This window comes from Saccostrea cucullata, unplaced genomic scaffold, assembly GCF_032062105.1.
Source record: "Saccostrea cucullata isolate Sc308-1 unplaced genomic scaffold, CSIRO_AGI_Scuc_v1 ctg4214, whole genome shotgun sequence".
Classification (NCBI taxonomy): Eukaryota; Metazoa; Mollusca; class Bivalvia; order Ostreida; family Ostreidae; genus Saccostrea; species Saccostrea cuccullata.
Window position 1 is genome coordinate 58,576 of NW_026939152.1, and position 22,484 is coordinate 81,059.

Genomic DNA, 22,484 nt, shown 5'->3' on the forward strand with positions numbered 1-22,484 from the left:
CGTTGGAATTTCATGAGCAAACTTTTGTGCTAAATGCGGAAAAGTCGGATATTTAAAAAAGCAAAAAAGCCCAAGGTTGTGTGCAAGAAAACTATATTTCTCATTCATCTTTTGTGTCCCTTGGATTCTATATATGTTCCATGGATCAATCATTGTGAAATGAATCTTGTATATAGCAATTAATGAACGGTGAATTTAGGAAATTTATGATCGGAACCGCGGATGCTTTTACTTTAATGAATGTGAGATATTCAATTCACTTTGGATTATTTGTGCCATTTTCAATAGGATTTTTTTTTTGGTGAAATATTAACATTTAACGCTACTAATTTCCTACGTTGTTCATATTAAATTGTTTGATTTGTCATTATTTTATGTTTATTTATTTGCCTCGCCCTTTGTTCTTATTTGAATGTTACCTGTACCAGTCCAATAAGTTGAATCTACTTGGACACCTACAGGTAACTTATTGGACGGGGTGCAGGACCTTAACAATTTCATTGAACCAATGTTTAACAAAAGATGACGTCACAAAAATGTTTTAATTACGGGTATTGGCCATGCATGCCGCTGGGAAAATACAAATAATTCAATGTAGCAGTAGAAACATACATGTACATTTAAAAAAGGAATTTGACAAAATTCCTTCAAAAAACATAGCCGTAGAAACCGGGAGGGGTCCGGGGTCCGGGGGAGTAATTTTCCCGATATATAGAATACTATACAGCTGTAGAAAACTAAGCTACATTATGCCTGTGTCCCCTCAATAAATATGTTTGATATTAACCTTTTTTTTTTTTGCTTGTCAAGGAATTTTTCATAGTTAATAGTACCCGAACTGACCCCCCCCCCCCTCTTTTTCCCCAAAACTGAAATTGCTTCTTACGACCCTAAAAAAGGATTTTTCTACTGCTGCATTAAATTTATTTTCCCAGAGGCATGCATGGCCAATACCAAACGAACATTAATATTCAAAATATGAAATACCGGTTTCAACGTAGAACAACGAGAGTCAAGATGCAAGTTCATTTTGGCTTTTGTCAACGCAACCTCACAATGCAGAAAAAAATATTTAAAATATAGAATTCAAATAAACCGATTGCAAACAAGGGATAAAGATAGTGAATGTCAATCCCGAGTTATATATTTAGTCAAATAAAGAAGATTTTGGTAGACTGCCTCTATGTATTTTTATCTGAAGTTATCGCCCTTGTAAAGTTAAATGACATAGGCCTAATCGTACTCTAGAGTAGGATTTTCCCCCGAGGGGAAATCTCACACCAGAGTAAAATTTCCCTCTTTATTTATCGGAGTAGGATTTTCCCGTCGTTATAGAGTCAATGTAAACCATTGCCGCAATATCTTTGTGAAAAAAAAGATAAACAGCAAACTGATTTTTAAAAGGTAAATATGTGGGTTTAATTACTTACATTGTAAGGCAAATAATGTAATCTCAAACCAAAATATTTAGCTTTCAAATGAAATGTAAATATTCTCAAAATATAATGAAACAAACAAAAATGGATGTCTAAGATTGGTATATATTTTTGACCTACATGTATTTTTGTTGTAATATGATTACAATAATAAAATTTCTATAATATTTAAAAATTGTAAACTTACTATGAGGTTCAAATTTTAGAAAGATGTTTTAAAATATTTTAGGGGGGGGCTGCTGTACAAGACCGTTAACATACATAATTATGTATGTGGTGGAGTAAAAAATGTCCTTGAGGTCCCCCCACTTAACCTGGAACAAGAAAAATGTTAAGGGATAAAATGTTAAGGGATAAATATGATTTGAAATAACATGATTTCCAATCAACTTTTAAGTTTTCACTAACCTAGTGGTGTAACAACACACCAATATAACAAATTATTAGTCGTTTTTTTACCAATTTTTCTTTCCGTGTTTATCATTCTTTGAAGTTTACTATTTTTGTCTCATCTTTTTGCCAATCGCAGATAAGATAATGGGCACTCCAAAAATATAATATAATCAGATCACTCGTTTTGTACAAGACATTTGGCAATTTTTTTTAAAAAAATACAATCTTTTTAATTATCTAGATATTTCTCAAGCATGAAGCAAGGTTTGCTGGAAAATATTCCTGGAAAAACATCGTGCGCCAATCAATGCATTACTATCAAATCTTATCCTGGACAACCAGAACCGAAATGGACAGGGACTTTGTAATGTTTCAAGATTGAAATCCTGAATCATCCCTGTAAGAATATATAAATTCGAGGTTTTTTTGGAAGAAAAGAAACTGATAAGATTTATCGCAAAATTATGGACTGTAACACCAACAAACATGCATGTGTTCTCTGTAGAAACCACACATACTTGTGAACAGAACCCCCCCCCCCAATATTCAATATTTCTTCATAAATTAGCCGTTCTAACCTGTGATTTCTTGCAATCTTGGTACAGTTTACAAAAGTTCCATGGGGTCTTGTTTGCGAGTTGCATATGTAAGGACAAAGGCAACACCAGATTACTGAGGAATTTCTCGTAAATTTCCCCCATAGAACGTCTTACCCTTTGTCAGAGGGCCAGGACTGGCTTCCAACTAAACGTGATGATGACATTAACGCGAAACAGTCACTTTCCGGTCAGGTTATTTGTCCTGCCACCTGTTCAATCGCCACCTAACTACCACAAAAACCGCTACCATTACAGTAGACTATCATAATCATTACATTCACCCAAAAACTGAAAGAAACCAATTGCGCAGTTTGAGTTTTTGAGCCGGTCAACTTACATTTGTGTTCTCCTCACTGGCGCATTGTAATAATATTTATTTATATATTTCTTTCTTAGATTTAGATATCTAGGACACTGGAGAAGGAAATGAAATTCATCTTCTATTTAAGGAGGCTGGGGGGTCAACAAATTAATAAAAAATTAACCACCAGATTTAACTTATTTTTTTAGATACGGTATCTTAAGCTGTCAAAGTTGGCAAAGAAAAAATTCCTACATTTTAGTTTTAAAATTTGATCATTTTTGTATATCTTTATATGGAGCTATTCTTTTAAAGGAGATTGAAATAGTCTGAAAATGGCTGCCACCCCCAGCCTCTTTAATGACTATCAATAACACAGTATATTCTATCATCTCTGCTCTTGCCTGGTACCTTCCGCATTCTATGTTAAGATAATACGACGAAATTCAAGTCTGATGCGGGAAATGTGCTTTTGTAAATTGATTTGAAAAGGTCTTGTTAAATAGGGTTGCTGGATTTACAGAAATCAGATTGGACAATGTGCTTATGTAAAAAACATTTTGTCGAATTATCCATAAATGCATTGCACTCTTGGATATAAATATCTAGGATTCTGTTTTTATATATATGCTCGAAATGAGCAAAGTTTAATACTTGTTGTTGATTCATCATGAAATTGATTTAAATATATACATGTACATGTAACCAACATGGGAAGCACATTTTACAAAATATTTAGGACTAAAACAATGAGACCACCATTACAGCTTTTCCGGACAGAAAAAATACATCTATTAAAATGTATCTTTTTTTCTAACTCTGACTTTTTATTGAATACACTGTACCTTATTATAAAGCATTAATTTAACTTTGATTAGGATATTTTTGATAAATCAGTCTTATTAAATTTCTAACCAATAATAGATTTTTAATTATCAAAGATTGATCATAGGTCAATAAAAAGCTCTTAATATGCAAGACTGCAGAGCATTAACTGGTAAGATTAAAAATATGCAGCTTACGTCATTTCTATCTGTTACAATCAAAACATTCAATGATAGACAATGAAACACGGGCGGGTACATTTTGTATTGTTTTATTAACTTTGATATTGAATACTGTTCGTTATCTCCATGTACACCTCATTTTGAATCGCTGCAGTCTCCTTACGATTCCATGCCGTTTGAACGGCAAACCGAACAGCAAAGGTTAGAAAGGGGTAACATTGTTTATAATATATGAAAGTAAAAAGTATAATCAGCAAATATTTAGATTTTTTAGAACCTACATATATATCAGTAATATAATCTTGTCATTAAAAAGCCTTTAAGATCCAAGCAAGAAAATACCAGAGCAAATAACAGAAGCTGCTTGCGAAGTTTCCATTATTCCAGATACAAGCAGTTTGCAGTCAAACAAAGTGGGTTCGTTCCCATCACAATTTGCCGTAGAAAGCCACTGGTGTGAATTTTCTTGGTGAAATATACTCGATTTAACAGCAAATCCAAAGCGACTGAAAAGACATTGATACACAGTATAAGGTACTTGTAGTAAAGGTTTGGCAAACACCCATTCTCAATATAAGGGCTCAAATAATGTCGCCTCATTTTCATTTAAAAGAAATACCACTGATGTAATTTCTAAATCAACATTATAAATAGTCATATAACAATGAATAAGAAATCATATAATTATCGATCTTAAAAGTTATTTAAAGTTCCAAATTCAAATATAGTAGCCTATCTTTCGCCGAGGCAAATATTATTCTGAATCCCCTCTGTGTAATATATAGTTTTGATTCTTAAATAAAAATTTTCTGATAAGTTAAACCTTGTATCATATTTATTTCTTTTCATAACAATAAATACATTTTCTTGGTGATAATAAATAATTTTTATTGTGCAAGGTCCCTGTCGCTTAATTCTATTTCAACAACATTACAAGCAAACACAAAGACTATACACCTTAGTTTTGTTCTCCTTTATTTATTGATGGGCTAAATTTGAAATTTCAATAGATTAATTACTCCTACTTAGATAATGTAACATGAAATTGAACAATTTGAGCAACTTTTATCAATATGTTTACGGAATGAAAGACATTTTCAATCGTAGAGATAAGAAAGAAATGTACGTTACCTTATTCCATTAAGAATATATATTAAGTAGAAAATATGAGACGACTCTGAATAAGCAACCCCTTGTATCCTGTAAACTGGCAAAGACGTTTTGCTTAACACAATTAAAAATTATTTTTTACATGAAAAGTGATCATTTGAAATGTACGTGACTGAAATGTACGTTACCATGAAATTCGAATTAAGTGAATTTTCATACTTTCATACGCTCAAATGTGTACACAAAGGAAAGTTTCAAAGGTTGGAGGTCGGCTAAATCCCAAAATTAATGAAAAGAAACGTTTCTGCTGAGGAAAAAATATTTATTAAGGTCAATTATATGTAATATAATTTTGATACCTGGTATATATTTCTGAATACGAAACCTGTATGATGCATTTCTTACGATATGCAAGTTCAAATAGTATCAAGAGGTATATTGCGTGTCTAACGTACGCTTGTGGAAGAGAATTAGCATTTTTATGTTTGAAATGTACGTTACGTATGCCATCAACTGACCAATGAATTGCGTTTACACCTTATCGTTACAATCCATTTGACAACTGACCACATAAATCCATCTAAATGCACCCCCAATCCGTAAAAGACTGTTACCACATGCTAGAACATTTATTTCTAAGTGTCTTAAATTCATTTTTGGCAGCCTTTTTGCAGTTTGTTTACTTTTAATATGCGACTTTTCGTCAATCTTAATTGAATTGTTGTTGATAATTTAAAACAAGGTTTTGCATAGGCTTATAATTGGTAAAAAAAAAAAGAAACAAAAAATAGAAAAAAAAAAGAAACAAATAGGCCTAAACCCATAACACAAGACGGTCACGTACATTTCAAATACTGAAAGGCACACAATACTCAGTTTTGTTTGAATCATTGCATTTTGGGTTAAATTTGCAGATCTGCTGAAAAGCACGTATACGATGTTCCAACATACTAAATGAAATTATTAACAAACTATCGATGGATATATTCGGAATAGATTTATGTTAAGTTTCAATGGCCAAACACGAGCATTTGTTAGATCATAGCAAAATACATCTGACTCATATTTTTTTGTCTGTACCCTTGCACACAGGTAGAAGTAACTAGGGTTGTCAATTTCAGCGAAACAGCACAAAAGAATGGTAATGAACTGAGGTGGAGGGGACTCTCCAATAATATGTGAAATGAACGTTACCGAAGTGACGTGACATTCATGTAGTGACATTCATGTAGTTGATGACAAATAACCTCACATAATGATTTCTTATATTACTGCCTTAAAACGCTTCATTGAAATGATTTTTATGTCAATAATTGCTTTTTTTTTCAAAATTTTTTATTACTAATTTACATATTATTACAAACTTGAAATGTACGTTACCTACTCATATTCTGAGGTAATCGTGTCTTTATAGTGGTGATTGCGACATATAACGCAATGTGATTACATAGAGAATCTCTTTTTTAATAAACTGAAACAAAACGATAGATGAATTTTAAGCTTTTTATTAAACAGAAATATATCTTGAAATGTACGTTATATTTACGTAGTTTTCTAAATCGATATGAATATATGTTAAAAAAGACAGTAACTTCAAAATAGAATTTTACTACATGTACATGTTAGGTTCCAGTATCTATAGAAAATGACAAGATTCCAAATTGATCGCTCTAAACAAAACAGAGAGAAAATTTTAAAGCATATATTTAAAAAATGTTTTTGTACATCTGGATCAAAAAGTAACCATTGTTTTTTGAAAGGAAAAATCAAACGCACGTTTTTATATAAGACAGAGTTGGTAGGATGTGCTGGTGTTTAGAATATTCCAATTGTGATTTTAATGACTACATTTTTTTTACATGTCTTTTTGGACATTGAAGAAAGAGTAATACATTTCAAACTATATTTCTGAATAAAATCACCCTCTGCTTTATCGTCTTGTCATTAGTCCATGTATTATAATTTGATAAAAAAAATCTGGAAACAAAATCTTCAGATACTTTCTTTCAAAGGTAATTGATAGAAAAATTGTGAACTTCATTTTTTAAAAAATCAAAGAGGCATTTGTGCCCTTATATTGAGAATGGATGAAAATCCGACCTTTTCAAATATGAAGTAACAAAACTGATTATATATACCATGAAAAAAAACTCGATATTATAATACTTTTCTTTCAAAATTAACTATTTGGTGGAATTATTATGCTTTACAAATAGCTTTATAAACATAATATATTTAAAAACTAAATTCATCGTATGTTATATAGAAGCTTAATGCCCAATTCGAGAATTTCACTCATACAGGGGGTTGTTGTAAAGTCGTGTGAATGTCAAATATCTGTTTAAAATGTTTTATTTTATCTAAAGTTTTGAAGTATATGAAGATAACGAACAGTAGAAGGAGCATAGCAAACACAGACCTCCATAATATCAGAGGTTGGGTCAGGTGCCATCGAACCCGCCCTGTGCTCATTGTCATGATCGAAAAATAACCGAAAAACCCGTCGACAATTCAGTGTGTAAATAATAGCCTAACAATAATTATGAAAAACGTGTCAGCATTTGACCGATGATAAGTTGTATTTGCTGACAAGGTCATTGTATCGACCAAAGAACTTTTTTTAAAAAACATCACTGATATTCTTGTTTCATCATATGTCAATAAGTCACCTCGTTTTAGAAATTGTACATATGAAATGTAAAAGTGATAAATAAAATGCATGTAAAATGGAAGTTGACGATTGGAAAGTTGAAGTCCTCACGTTTATCATAAAGCTTGGTTGTTAGAATACCATTAACATCTTTTTCAAAGAAAATATCCAAAAATGAAACAGATCTGTCGGATTTTTGTATCTTTTATCTCAAACTGACCTGGATATTATCTTATCGACATTAAAATAGAAATAACCATTCTTAGTTGACAGTACGTTGTCGATATATCTAAATGTGTTGAAAGCCACGCGTATTAGATTTTTGACTACTACTTTTTTTAATTTACCCTACTGTGAGAATCTAAATGTAAAATGAAAACAAAATAGCTAACTTGTGTCCCACTACCTCGGTTTTTGTAAATGTCTGCACACCGACTTTGCTGCGTTGTTATTCCAGTGGGTTGGATCTATCGTTCCCCATCTATCAGCCAAGAAGACCTCCACAACACCTTGAGTAGTAGTATTCCCAACCAGTCTTACCATAAAACTCTCCCTGTCTATAGTTATAGACTTTTGTAAGGAAATGTCCATAATATTCAACTTGGGTTTTAATTTTTTACTTTGATCTTAATTGCTAGAATTCAGTATAGAACATCATTTCTTTATAGGAAAAGAATCTTTCAACAAAACAATGTACAATCTATATCTTTAAGAATTATAACACATTGAAATTATCAATTTATATAATGAATACAATTGTATATTCCTTCATATTTTTACTTACAGTAAATCTCTCATGAGTTCTACATGCATAAAACGTAGTTGCTTTGTATTTAAACAACGCACTGAACACAACACACTGTTTACCTTGACAAATGAGCCCTGCATATTTTATTCGGTAATCGGAAAACCCGTTTATGGACAAAGGACACTGTAAAATATTTAGCTCGTTCCCTGTACATTTAAAGTCCTTGATCCAGACTCTGTAATCCAGGTATCCAAAGAACTCTGACTGTACGGCCAAAGCCTTTCTCCTACGTAATTTTAAATATGCAACGAAATACTGGAAAAATTCACAGGTTTTCTTGTTTAATTTCCTCTTTATTAAATATTTGAGATGTTAGGATACTTTGGATTTATTCTGCTAAAATCTTCAAAATGTATAACCTATTATTCATGTTAAGTAATATAATTATCTTGGTATCACTTAATGCTGAAATTTAAAAAAAATCCCCTTACGAAGAAAATCCAAGTTGTTTACACGCAACAGTTGCCTCTTCTTGTCCCCAACCGTCTGCATCTAAAGTTCCCCATTCATTTTCCAGGAAAAACCGTACAGTTCCATACCAACTTCCATTATATATTTCTAATACGTTTTCAGCTACATCTGTATAAACAATTGATCATTTAAAGCGAACTGTTCTGTTTTCACCGATCATTATAATTGTACGAGAGAGAGAGAGAGAGAGAGAGAGAGAGAGAGACAGAGAGAGAGAGAGAGAGAGAATTGTACGAGAGAGAGAGAGAGAGAGAGAGAGAGAGAGAGAGAGAGAGAGAGAGAGAATTGTACGAGAGAGAGAGAGCAGACCTGCACAAATAACACCAGCTTCTATTCTTGGAAAAAATTTGTTTCCCAAGACTTCGACATTACAGCTTAAGATCTGTGCATCTGAGGAACAGGAATCCTTTACTTTAATCCAAGTTAAGGTTGGTGTTACACCATAAAGGGTGTTATTTACAGCTAGACCAGTTTTCCTGAAAAGAAAACGAAGCATACCTCTGTATAACTGCTACAAATGTAATGCTTTAGTATACCATAATATTCATATAAACAAGCAGAGGCTGCTTTATAACGCATTCATATTAACAAAATTTACACAAGAACATTATGTCTTTTAGATGTCAACACCATGCCTACTGCATAGATCTTAACCTTTTTTAACATTAAGTAAATTACAAAAAATAATAAGCATTAGCTTTTTATAAAAGGACAAAAGAAGGACTTGTATCTTAAAAAGGTATCCCAAATTTTTAATGCTCCAAAATTACAATATCAAGAAATACAGATGTTAATGCTGTCTCTCTGCATTACCCCTTTAATCCAATCTGATTGCAAACAATATTCGCTGTTGAATGCGTCCAAGTGCTTGCGTCAATTCCTCCCCATTCACCGTCCAAATAGACTTCCACTCTTCCTGCGGTGCTTCCATTGTTAAGGCGAACTCTAAATTCCGCATAATCTATTTAAAAAAGCATATCAAACATGGGTCAACTTAATTAAGGATCGACAAAAACATGTCAAGTCCAGTTATACCTATAATTGTGCAAAAATGTCTGCGTCAAAAGTTCGAACTAAATTCTTTATTTTGATTTTATATGGATATAACTTGTTAAATTCACAGGTCCACAGGACTTAGCTAAAACAGCGTTTTACTGTATACTGTAATTTAAATGTTGAATTAGTGATTTTTTTATAGCTTTAAGCTTACCAGTGCAGACTACACCTGCAGATCCAGTTCCGTATTGCCCCGTTACTACGTTTGGACAGTCAATGAGATTGATTTCTGTTCCGTAGCAACTAACTTGAGTCAACCATTCCCAGTGGCTGAATCCGTAGACGTCATTTACAACTGGTAACGCTCTAGAGCTGAGCATTGAAAGAAAGCTGATGTTTAAAGAGCTCTCTTAAGCTTGACTGTGTGTCTATCAGATTTCGAAAAGAACTGAAAACTGTGATGCACACTTTGCAAAAACATTTTGAAGATGAGAATGAATGTTAAAGAAAGGTATACGTGATAGTTTGTTTACTCGCAAAATGAACCAGCCACGACAGTTTTAAAAAGCACAATTTCATATGTGGATTATACTTCAATTAAATAGGAAGTGTAAACAAGTACATAAAAATGTGATAAAAAATATGAGGTTTACATAAAACATCGAAGACGATGTTTATTAAGCATGAAATAAAAATTTATTTGCTCCATCTCAAGTAAGATTAGATATTCTACATCTTCTCAATGATAACATCATATTGGATAAAACTTGTACCCAATTAGTTTTACAAATCAAATCAAAAGAAATTCATGAAATACATGGATACGCTTTGTTTCTCCATTTTTTCAAAAAAAAAATCTCTGAACGAATTTTCTAATACAGTGAAAACTGTCAAATCCGACACCTGAATAATCCAACACACTGTAAATTCCGACGTTAAATTTCTTTCCCATTTTAGTATTTTCTTTGTTTTTAACACTGTGCAATCCGACACCCTGTCTATTCTGACACAAAATTTGTCTCTCAGTGCATGTCGGATTAGACAGGTTTCACTGTATTGCGTTTTATATCACATCTCTGAACAATATAAAGGTATATATAAGAATATATATCGCAGACTATTTGAGGTTCTTACAAGGGTTTCTGTAGATGTTTACAGAACAATGAAGCTGATTTTTCATTCCAGGCTTTTTTGTTGATTCCTCCCCACTTTCCATCAATTTGAATTTCAACCCTACCTGCAGATGTATTCGACGCTAATCGATAGTGTACACTATCTGTATCTAAATTACAAAAGATAAAAATGAATTATATTTATATATATGTAACCAAACTATTTTATTCAATTCATTTTACCGAATACAGTACTGAATTTAACACACAACTGATGATTACATAAATTAAATAAATCTAGTGGAGTACCAGTTTATCAATTTTATCTTTATCAAAGCATTACAGAATGAAGCCAGATAAGTGATATTGTTAAAAATAAACAAAATTATAGCGAATTTTATCAAAAATTTAGTGTCTTCTAAAGCCTCTCAGTTCTAGTATACTGAACGACATTGCAAAGTACCTGTACAAATTACTCCAGCTTTATAAGAACTGTAGTAAGACACGCTTCCCATTTTGATACAGTCCAGTAGTGATTGTTCACTACCTAAACAGTAGGTGCTCTCTATCCAATTCAAAGAATATATGGAACCAAACATGCTACTCCTAACAGGAAGTGATACGGAACTGAAATGACAATAAAAACTTTCAAGCTCGAACTCTTTCATTATACCAGTGGAGAGGATTTTAAAGAGTTTCAAAAGATCTTATACAATTGTCTGAAAAGCAGAGCTTATGTGAGGTAAAGAGCTCAAAGACTTTGGTAAGCAATTATACAAGGTTCTAATCAATTATGCTTCCCCCTCTTTTTCTTCTATTTCTCAGTGGATGGTTCTTGTACCGGGTTAGTCTGAACTTTGATAGTTTTGGTCTTATGAATGGTTTTGTGACTGCAAGAACTATACCACTGATCTTTTTAAAAATCATAAAGGATACCTATAACTTCTCTATCTTATCAAACTTTGATAGCTTTAAAAGCTTATAGTCATTACGGCGATTATCATAAGAAATCGGCGGTTGCCAAAATAGTAGCTACAGGAAAACAGAAATGAATTCTTTCATTAATTCAACCTTTATCAAACCAAGTACATTTAGCCATCTGATCGAAGGGGGGACATTATATATATTATTCATTGCTTTACACAGGTCGGAGAGAATACTCGAAATCGGGTATTATCCGTGAAATCGCGTATAATACTCGACATTAGGGTATCGTTGAATCCGCGAAATCGGGTATTCCGTGCAACTTTCTATAAAAACTAAAGAATAAAGCAACGGCGCATTATGCCAGTAACTGTTACTTGTACATCAGTATCTTGTGGATTTATTTTTATTAAACCTAATTCATACGGTTGTCAAATAATTTTAAAATCACACGACAAACACTGCTGGGGTAACAAAGAGGACACAATGGCGTTATAATTTTTCAATAAAATTTCTAAAAACAAATAACTACACTTCGTTTGTCTTTATTTCCCATTAAAGTATTCCATACACTTAATTTTCTAATATGTGCACCATTCACAAAACATGAAATTTTAAAGAAATTAAACGACTAACGCCGTGTTATGTATTTTTACTGAAAAATGTATGGCGTCCCTTTCACGTGAAATATAAATTATTCCTTAAAGTTAGAGAGTACAGTATAAGAGAGTCATAATTGTATATCTCTGCCATAATAGAATACCAACGTTATTATAAAGAAGAAAATAAAATAAGATTAAATAGATACCCACGGGAAAACAGTTTGAAAATAGCTAATTGAAGGTGAGTTTATTATGTCAATTTAGCATGAAATTTTTATTCAGAGACACCGTAAATTTTTTGGTTGCATTTTAATCGATACAAGATATGCTATTTTACCTTTATTTTATGCATTTGTGTGAAAATTGAGAGCAAGAAGTCATATGAACAGGATTTTCTTGTTTTTTTTTGGGGGGGGGGGGTATAAATAAAAGACAAATGTGTACATCTTTTCATGAGCTTATAATACATTGAATTTCTCAATATAGATTGAGGTACAGTCATATTGAAACATGAATTACATAGTCAAGTTTGCACATTTCTTATAGTTTTTACGTTTATGAACATGTTAATGAACAAAATGAAATAATGGAGTGTTCAATTGCCTTAGGAACTCTTGTCTTACTTTTTGGGAATATAATTCCTCATCGGACATTAAAATTTCATAAAAAATCGTAGCTACTTCCTTTCTTTATTATACTATTTGATAGACAGGGTAAATTGTACCTCTTTACCTTCTATATTTTTTTTATATCGCTATCTTATACCTCATTATAATATGCTAATACAACGCACTATCTGATTGGTTGTAGACAATATGTCACAGTTTTCTTTTAGTTATTTTATCTATGATATGTATTACTCATGGCAATAACTTTTCCTAATACTCATCTATAATGAAAAAAATTGTTTAAAAAATAAAATTCTAGTTGTTTATAGTCTCATATTGTGTTAGAAAATAACAGGTTGCTTTTTGTTTACCTACAATGTATATGATTTTTATTTGATGAATAAATCTTCCCTACGATCAAAAATATATGACCGAGTTTAACCGACCGTGACATTCAAAGAGAGGTCTCTTGGACCCATGTAGAACACAGTCGAGGTTGTTTTGTCATAGGTGGTTAAGAAGCCTTTAGCCCCCCCCCCCCCCCTTTTGAAGTCGCCAAGAAATGAGAAAATATTGATAACTTAGCGAAATTAAACGATCAACAGTTATCTTCTCTCACAAGCTGTATTCCTGAAACTATCACTGTCTCTGCTAAAATGTTGAAGACATATTCTGCAAATATGTTTGAATGATAAATAAAAAAGAAAAGATTTTCAAAAAAAAAGAGAGAAAGAGGGTTCTTTTAGCCGAAATTTTAGACATTTTTATCATTGCATTATTTATACATTCATACATAAATTTGATTTTATGCACAAGATGAATGTGAAAGTAATCAATGACACATAATTAGATACGATAGACAACCCCTTGTATGTACATGGCATCATATCTGGTGTGTGAAATGTGTTTCCGTATTATTTGATTTATTTACAAATTGTTCATGTTTGTCGTGTTGATGTGGAATCATTATAAATTCCCGAATTCTGATACTTTACAATTCTGTTGTGTTGGGAATTAACATTAGGAAAATGTATATACTTTCAACATAAGGTAAAATATAAAGCAAATCGAACGCCTTTTTTGTGTGCAGATCATGAAATGTACTGAGCTCCACGGGTATTTGTTGTCCCGAGTGCATTAATCTTGAAGCCCAAATTCTTACTTGGCTAGTGATACCTTTAGAAAACATGTTTATCTAGATGAAAGTTAACTCGGCAACATGCGCCATCCCATTGTTTAAGTTTTATTAGGTGATTACACCTCCTATACCCGATTTCGCGGATTCAACGATACCCTACTATCGAGTATTATACGCGATTTCACGGATAATACCCGATTTCGAGTATTCTCTCCGACCTGTTACAAGGAGAATTACAACTCCCGTTATGCAATTGAAAACGCAATTTTTCTGCAAGTAATAATGTTCGTGATAATTTTCTATTTCCATTTCTCTTCCGTGGCATCTGATTCCACCCATGTTCTCAGAGGTCTGGGTTTTGCCCTTTCTCTTAATCTGTATTTTTTATTTGACTTTTTAAAAATGGTCACTTTTCGTCACAATTTCGTCGCTTCTACTTACTGTGGAAGACCAAGTTGCCTACAGGCCACGGTCGCAGCTCCTTTACCCCAGGTGTAGTGTCTGTAGGGCCGAGTGTGTGTGATAGTGCCCCACAATCCACCAAGGAACACCTCAACATAGCCCCTGTTGGCTGTCTGATTATTCACCAATCTTATCGAAAACTCGTTAATATCTGAAATCAAAAACAAGACATAATTTTCTATGTAAGAATATTGTCGAATTTCGTCCGTCCGTCCGTCCGTCTGTCAGTCTGTCCCACTTGGTTTTCAGCACTTTTTTTTCAAATTCTTGCAGCTATTGAGCGGATTTTTGTCATGTAATGCCCTGTTCACAACTTATTTGTATATAAGTTAATGTTCGAATTTCTATCCGCTTCATTGATTTTTGACGGAATTATGGCATGTTAAAGCTATATATGCCGTATTAGTGTTTTATTTTAAAAGTAATAAATATATGTGGTGTCTCATCAAGTTATATAAGTTATATACTTTCTGCAAATAAGACAATTCCACTCCATCACTTTTAAAAGTTATGAAATATTATTTGGTAAAAGTTATTTTCTCTCCGTGTCGGATAAAAAACCGCCTCTTATTGAAATATTCATGATCACGTTGTCGCGCATGTTTACAGCAAACAATGGTCCAATCTCGTGAATGAACCGAAAAGCATGATGGTCTACTACGTTTTTACTACAAACACGTGAGTTAGGGATTGTCAATATTGAGAGCACCTCAGAGTTGGTTGCTTTTCGTACCGACGAATAATCACGTGCAATTGTCTTTTCAATGGACATTTTCGATCGGATGAACTTCTACAGCTGTCAGCGACTATGGATAAAGAAGTGTGGAAACCATGTTGTGCCAAAATGAAATAACCAATACAAACAAATGATATAATTTGATCAATCAAAATGGTTATTAGATACATTCGATTCTGCATTTCTTAATGGTTCAAAACAACAAAAGTATTCCACAGAATAGCATGTATAAATCTGCACAATATACGAATGCCAAAACCAGAATACTACTAAATAATATAATTATATTCTTTACATATGAATCACAATATTTCTGACCCCTTGAAAATAATATAAAAAATCTTGCAAGTAGGTTATCAGCATTGGCTCGGGCTAATTCGAAAGTGAAATTTGGAGTTTGGCGGTAAATTGTAGTGAATGAATAAAATTTAGTAGTGAAAGATATTGGAACCTATTTTACTTGTCAGATTTCTTCGAGCTAGTTAATTTTTATTCTAATTGTTCTATCCCCCACCCACTTAAAACAAAAAACGATGCTACCTACCTGAATTAATTTTTCTTAATGGTGTTCATCGAAATGCTTGGTTGTGCCCTCATACTGGAATAGTTTTTAGAGGCCTGGAATTCCTTGACCAATTTTATTTTATTAGCCCAACTATATTTCTAAGAAGGCAAGATGTATGGAATGTAAGTTTCATCTACATATGTTATGTAGTTCATATTAAAAAACCTAAAGGGATAATTGACGATATCCCATTCAGGTTGTAACCATAGCAGTTTAAATTACTTTCCATACATTGTATTTGACATAAAATATCTATTGCGCATAATGCGCTCCATACTGAAGATCCGTAAATGTTCACCCAACCGAAAATGTCCACTAGCAGTACAGCACGGGGAAACTCTAAACAAACGGACCTGTACAATGGAGTGGGGAAAACTTTAATTTTCATCATTGTTAATCATTTGTATGCAAATATGAGCATGGAATTAGTAGATAATAATGTACATAATGCATCATGTCTTTCTGAGAGCGATTTAGAAAACTACCTTTTTGAAAAACACATGTAGTATTTTATGTAGTAACCCATAAATGCATTAAATGCAACTCATTGAGCTGATTGGTCTATTTGTGTCCCTCACTGAACAGACGTCACAAAAATATTTTCCTCGACCTGATGATTCTTGCGATGATTTTCCCGCGCACATGCGCAGATCCAGGATAAATAATACGTCAGTCCTTTATAAATATGCATTAGAATATTATGCTCTTTTCCTGACCAGTACTTTGTTAATACCAAATAAAATTTTGTCGAATTTGCAAGAATGCTTCACTTTTGGTAGCTTATCATACTCCAGAAATTTTTGTTCGGTTTCAGCTGTGCAAAAATACTGTTTAATACGGCATACATATCTTTAAATTATTTTTTATAATTCGGACTACGATCGGGTTCGTGATGCACTAAATTTATGTTCCAGACGAGCTTGTATCCTAAAGAAAAAAAGGGGGGAAAGAATGCTTCTTTAATTTACTGTGGAACTGATTTATTTCTTGAATATCCAATTGTTCTAATAAGGTCATCATCCCATTCGCACAAAATTTTTCTCGGTTTCATTGAAAATTTTAAAATGGACAATTTTCCTTGCCATGATCGGGAAATAAAAATCCGTCGATTTAGTGTGTAAAAAATGGCCTTACAATTAGTATGAAAACCCTTAGTCAGCATTTGACTCAATGAAACTCGTATTGGCTGATAAGGTCATTGTATCGACTATATAACTCACTAAATGATTACCATAAACGAGACTGTTGATATTCTTGTCTCACTAACTTGTTAACCTATAGATTACTTCGTTTTAGAAATTGTTCATACGTAGAGCATGATCTTGCGTATCAAATCAACTGAGAGATGTAACCCCCGTATGCAGGTGATAAGGGTATATTGCTGCGTAAGTAAGGGAAGTTGATAATTGAAAAGTTAAAGTCATTTCGTTTATCATAAGCCTTGGTTAAGTTAAACATCACCGAAATATGAAAAGATGTATCAGATTCTGTGGTATCTTTTATTTTAAGTTCGCTGGGATATACAGTATCGACATAAGACCGGAAAAAACAAGACTCATCATTATATATAACTGCAAGATTTTGAAATGATTTTTTTTTATTAATTTTAGTTGCCGTGAAAAAAAATAAAATGTCAGTCTTTTTTATAGGATAGATTTTGAAAGAAAGGAGTATTATCAGGAAAACTGACTGCCAAAAAGTAGAAATTATTGTTCAGTAAAAGTGTTGGAGGGAGGTCCCTGGATCCCCTCTTACCACCCTCACCCGAAAATATATATATTCGCTTATGTTTTATTCACATGAAAAAAAGTAATAGTCGTTTAAATAGCTTTCCAAACTGAACAATCTGTATCAATTTGGAATTTCCCGATCTATTTTTAGATCAATGTTGAGGAAATAAATCCTTGTACTGACCTGGAACGTCACGTGCAGGTCAATACAACGTAGATTTTTCTAACATAGATGAATCTCAGCCAATCAGGGAGATGGAAATTATTCAATCATATAATAAATTTTATTATAAAAGAATTTGGCTAATTATCAACCTATCGCGCTGAAATTTTCAACATTTTTTTAATTTTCTTTCCTTGTAAATTGTCTATACACATACTACATAATATCACTATTATGAGCCAAAAAAAAATAAGGACTATTAAACACCGTGTTCATGATATGGTACTTTAAAAATAATATTACCTTGACAAACGACCCCAAAGTTATTTGACTTTGAGAAATAGCCACTTATTTCCCAGGAACACTGATATAAACTGGAAGCATCACTAGAGCAGTACAGCTTCACTAGCCAGGTTATGCTTGATGATTTTCGATAAAATCCCGATTCCACGTAAAAAGCCTTGGTAGATGAACTGAAACAAGAAATTGGCCGTCATTAAGAACCCTCTCTACTCTGCACACCAAAGAGTTCTGATTCTAAGATATTTTTCTGCGGTTAGAGTGATCTGCCCTTAAATATAAATTCTAAAAAATAGAAATTCTCAATATATTACTCAATATGTAATCAATTCAAGTATTCTTAACATTTTAAAAGGCTAAGATAAATTAACTGAATGTGTTATTTACATGTATTTTCTCTATTGAAGTCATTAACAGTGATTTCTATTTACTGATACAGTGTTGTCTTTTATCATTTTTCCCGGGAGTAAATGCCACGCACCATACATTGAAAATTAAACAAATATGCTCTGACAACATTAATCCTTTTATACAATATATTTTTCCCAATGTCCAAAAAAATCTGCACTTGTGTAGAGAGGGTCCTTAATTTAGATCTCATTTCTGAGAAATGCCATGACAAATGCACTGGACAGAAATATACTGAAACCATTAAAAACCTGATATCATGATAGAAGTAAAGGAAACTGAATATCGTTTGGGAATTAATCAATTATTTCGGGATAAGGCATTGTCACTTAAGCTTTGATTTATCAGTTTATACACAATAAGTAAACAAACCTCGGAGTTCCCAGAATATTACAAATGGCCTTAGCTGTCATGTCTTTTTCGATAATGTACGAAAGTACAGATCCCCACTTCCCATCAATGTATACCTCCACTCTTCCGGAAGTTGGCGTATCGCCATCAACGAGTCTGACCGGAATCGAGTCTGAGAAAAGAAATTTAATTATTTTGGCTGACAACTCTCTTTTATTCAACAAATATTGCACTGCAATTGAAAAATATCAGAATGCTCACACATTACTTCAAAATAAATTTGTTGATAATCAAGTGCTCAACAAAATAACACCGTCAAATATAATCTTGATGTTAATATTTTGTTCAGAAAACTGACAGTTTTGAAATGATGATTTTTTTTTGGTCAATTGAAAAGTAAAATTACCTGCACAAATAACTCCAGCATTGTTTGAGAAAGTTTGTTTTTCTCCTTGCAGATTGAACCAACATTGAAAAAGATTATTTTCAGAACCAGTACACTCCGTGTCGGTCATCCAAGACTTCCCCAAAGTTCGTCCGTAAAGTCCATTTTTCACGATCATGGCTGCTCTCCTATGGAATTTGTAGTTTTAATGTATTGTCTAGAGAGGTAAATCTATGTATCACTGTTTTCATTTACGAAATTATAGATGAGGAGCCAATATTATAACAAATCAAATATAGAGAGAACGCCTATTAGCTAATAAGCTGATTTGTAGGGCAAATGTTGCTTATCGTTTTTAAATAATAAAACAAATTCGCTGACTTTATACTGACCGTCATCTCCACTTTATAATTTAAAATTTGAAAGAAAAAGGATGTGTTTTTCAAACACAATAAACAATAAATTCAATCAAAAGGTTAAAGGTTTTGCGGACAAACAGACAGACAGGCAGCTGGATAGACAGGCGGACAGACTGGATTAAAAGCAGAAAATTGTCGACTACAGGGGTATAAAAACAATTTCATTGACATCTGTACACGTCTGACCAATAAGTCATTCTCAGAATATCTTTTCAAGTCGAAATTCATTCAATCTGGATCATAAGCGTTTAACCTTTCTTTCCATAAATAAAAATGTTCCCATCATATAATAATAGTTATTATTCTAATATGGAGAAATATAAAAAAGAAAGGTTAAAAACGTCAAGCGCCCGTGATCTTGACGACACGGATCAAACAAGCAAATTCAAAGAACTGTGATCCACCACTTTTGGTGTCTTAGTGGATGGAATGCACCTATTTATGGCAAATTGTGTCAAATATTAACGCCATATCATATGCCATACTATGTTATCACCAAAGTTAATCGTTGATGCCCCGGCATACTATATTAATTAGACAGCGATTCCTTAAAACATTTCGTTATTGAAAATGGCATCTCCAACTACCTAAGACATCGCTTGTTAATTACATTATTCATTGTTATGACTGCAAGATCGCGATCATTGCAAAATATACTGGAAATATGATTTTTTATGAGTACCACCATGTTCTTTGGAGCATATGATTTAGTTAACTGATGATGAAAAGTATGGTTCCGAACATGAAATTAACGATCATGCAATAACCATGAATCATTACAAAACAATTATTTTTTTTCAATTTTCTTTCTTCAGAAAAACACATAACAGATTTACCAAGGTAGGTCCTGAGATCGACAGACAAGTCTGGCCGCATGATAATTCCATCCGTCCGTTTCCACTGACCCCCAGACATCTTGAATTTGAACTTCCACTCGCCCAGAAATATTGGAACCCCCAACCAACCTTATACTGGAATTAGCAATCTCTAATCCTGAAAAAAGTTTTTAAACATTAAGAACGTTGGAATACATAGATGGTCCCGTTTTATACATTGTATTAGAAAAATATTACTCCAGTAGTTAAATTCGTTTGTTATATCATTTTTACATGAAAGACATTGTCTGTCTTTTATCGTTGTATCGTTTACTGTTCCATTCTTTAGTTACGGCGTCTCCAACTATTATTCGCGTGCGAGAATTTTTCGCGAAGTTCGCGACAGTCTCGTCATCGCGAACATTTCTCGTCGCGAACCGGTACCTAAAGTCACTATGTTTATTTACAACAGATCGAAAAAGATCATATCGCGAAAATTAATCGTCGCCAACTAGTTTAACCTCGATAAATCGCGAAATAAAGTCGTCGCGAATAAAAGTTGGTTTACAGTAAGTGAAAACACTAGAAAACACTAGGTAATAATTCAATATGTATGATTTGAAGTTTTAAATCAAAGGAACAATTATATTTGAATTTTAAATTGACATTTCTAAATAAAATATCACACCTTTTGAAGGATATACATTTCTAAATAAATTTTATGTCACACCTTTTGAAGGATATGGAGATAACGAACAGTATTCAATATCAAAGTTCAGAAAACAATACAAAATAGGGCAGAGCAAACACGGACCTCTAAAACCTCAGGCGTTGGATAAGGTGTCATTTAGGAGTAAGAATCCCCTACTAACGGCCACACCCGCCCTGTGCTTCTTGTCATGATCGGGAAATATTCGTCGTCAATTCAGTGTATAAATAATGGACTAACAATTCTTATTAAAACGTCAGTCAGCATTTGACTCAATGATAAATTGTATTTGCTGACAAGGTCATTGTATCGACCAAAGAACTTACAAAATTATGACTTTAAACGAGACTGCTGATATTCTTGTTTCATCAACTTGTTTGTCAATAATTTAACTCGTTTTAGAAATTGTTCATACGTACAGCATGTTTTTGAGTATCTAATCAACTGAGATATATAAACGCCGTATGCAGGTAATCGAAGGTACAGTATATTGTTGCATAGGTAAGGGAAGTTGACGATAGAAAAGTTAAAGTCATTACGTTTATCATAGAGCTTGGTTGTTAGATCTTTTTCAAGTAAAATATCCAAGTACGAAACAGATGTGTCAGACTATGTATATTTTATCTCAAGCTCACCAGGATATATCGTATCGACATAGGAATGGAAATTACCATTGTTAATTGACAATAATTTACGTCGTCGATATATCTAAATGTTGAGTTGAAGGCCACAGCAAGTGTTTTCTTCTATTCACGTATAAGATTTTGCACATATTCTGCTTCATATAAATTCAAATATAGGTCTGCTAATACGGGAGTGCAATTGGTACCCATGGGAATTCCAATAAATTGTTGGAAGACCTGGTCTCGAAAAACCACATACATTTTGTCAATCAGAAACTCAAGAATCATTTTGATGTCAACTTCAGAGTACCTGTGTGTGCAATCAGAATGTTTTTAACAAAATAGCTTTTGCAAATGACCAATGACCAATGATAAATTTAGCTGAGTTCCATTTTTATTGAAAAAGCAGCTGTCAATTATATCAAAAAGCCTGGACTTTAATTTATCATGGGGAATGGATGTGTATCAAGTTGAAAAGTCGTAAGTTTTAAAGCTGTTGATTTTTGTAAAGTCTTGTGATTTCAAATTGTCCAAAAGTTCTTTAGAATTCTTAAGTATCCACATCTGATTCACATCACTTCTTGAATATATTGTTGCACAGTACTCTTGAAGTTTTTCCTTCACTACTATCAATATCTTAGTGAGAAATAAAGAGGCTTGTTT

The 22,484-nt window shown here is 32.8% G+C and overlaps 1 protein-coding gene and 1 long non-coding RNA gene across 2 annotated transcripts; both read right to left on the reverse strand.

Annotated features, from left to right (window-relative positions):
* Positions 1 to 4,116: 4,116 nt before the first annotated feature.
* LOC134252328 (uncharacterized) lies at positions 4,117 to 8,383 on the reverse strand. The gene is made up of 3 exons (XR_009988953.1): positions 8,364 to 8,383; positions 7,903 to 8,053; positions 4,117 to 4,242 (listed from the first exon to the last, which is right to left on the reverse strand). It is a non-coding gene; the product is annotated as an uncharacterized LOC134252328 (long non-coding RNA).
* Positions 8,384 to 8,731: 348 nt separating this feature from the next.
* LOC134252331 (neurotrypsin-like) lies at positions 8,732 to 19,433 on the reverse strand. Its single transcript, XM_062734771.1, has 8 exons — positions 19,277 to 19,433; positions 18,892 to 19,102; positions 18,115 to 18,284; positions 14,597 to 14,768; positions 9,986 to 10,143; positions 9,589 to 9,736; positions 9,085 to 9,251; positions 8,732 to 8,883 (listed from the first exon to the last, which is right to left on the reverse strand). The coding sequence occupies exons 1-8, from the start codon at positions 19,431 to 19,433 to the stop codon at positions 8,732 to 8,734; spliced, it is 1,335 nt and encodes a 444-aa protein (XP_062590755.1).
* Between the last annotated feature and the right edge of the window lie 3,051 nt (positions 19,434 to 22,484).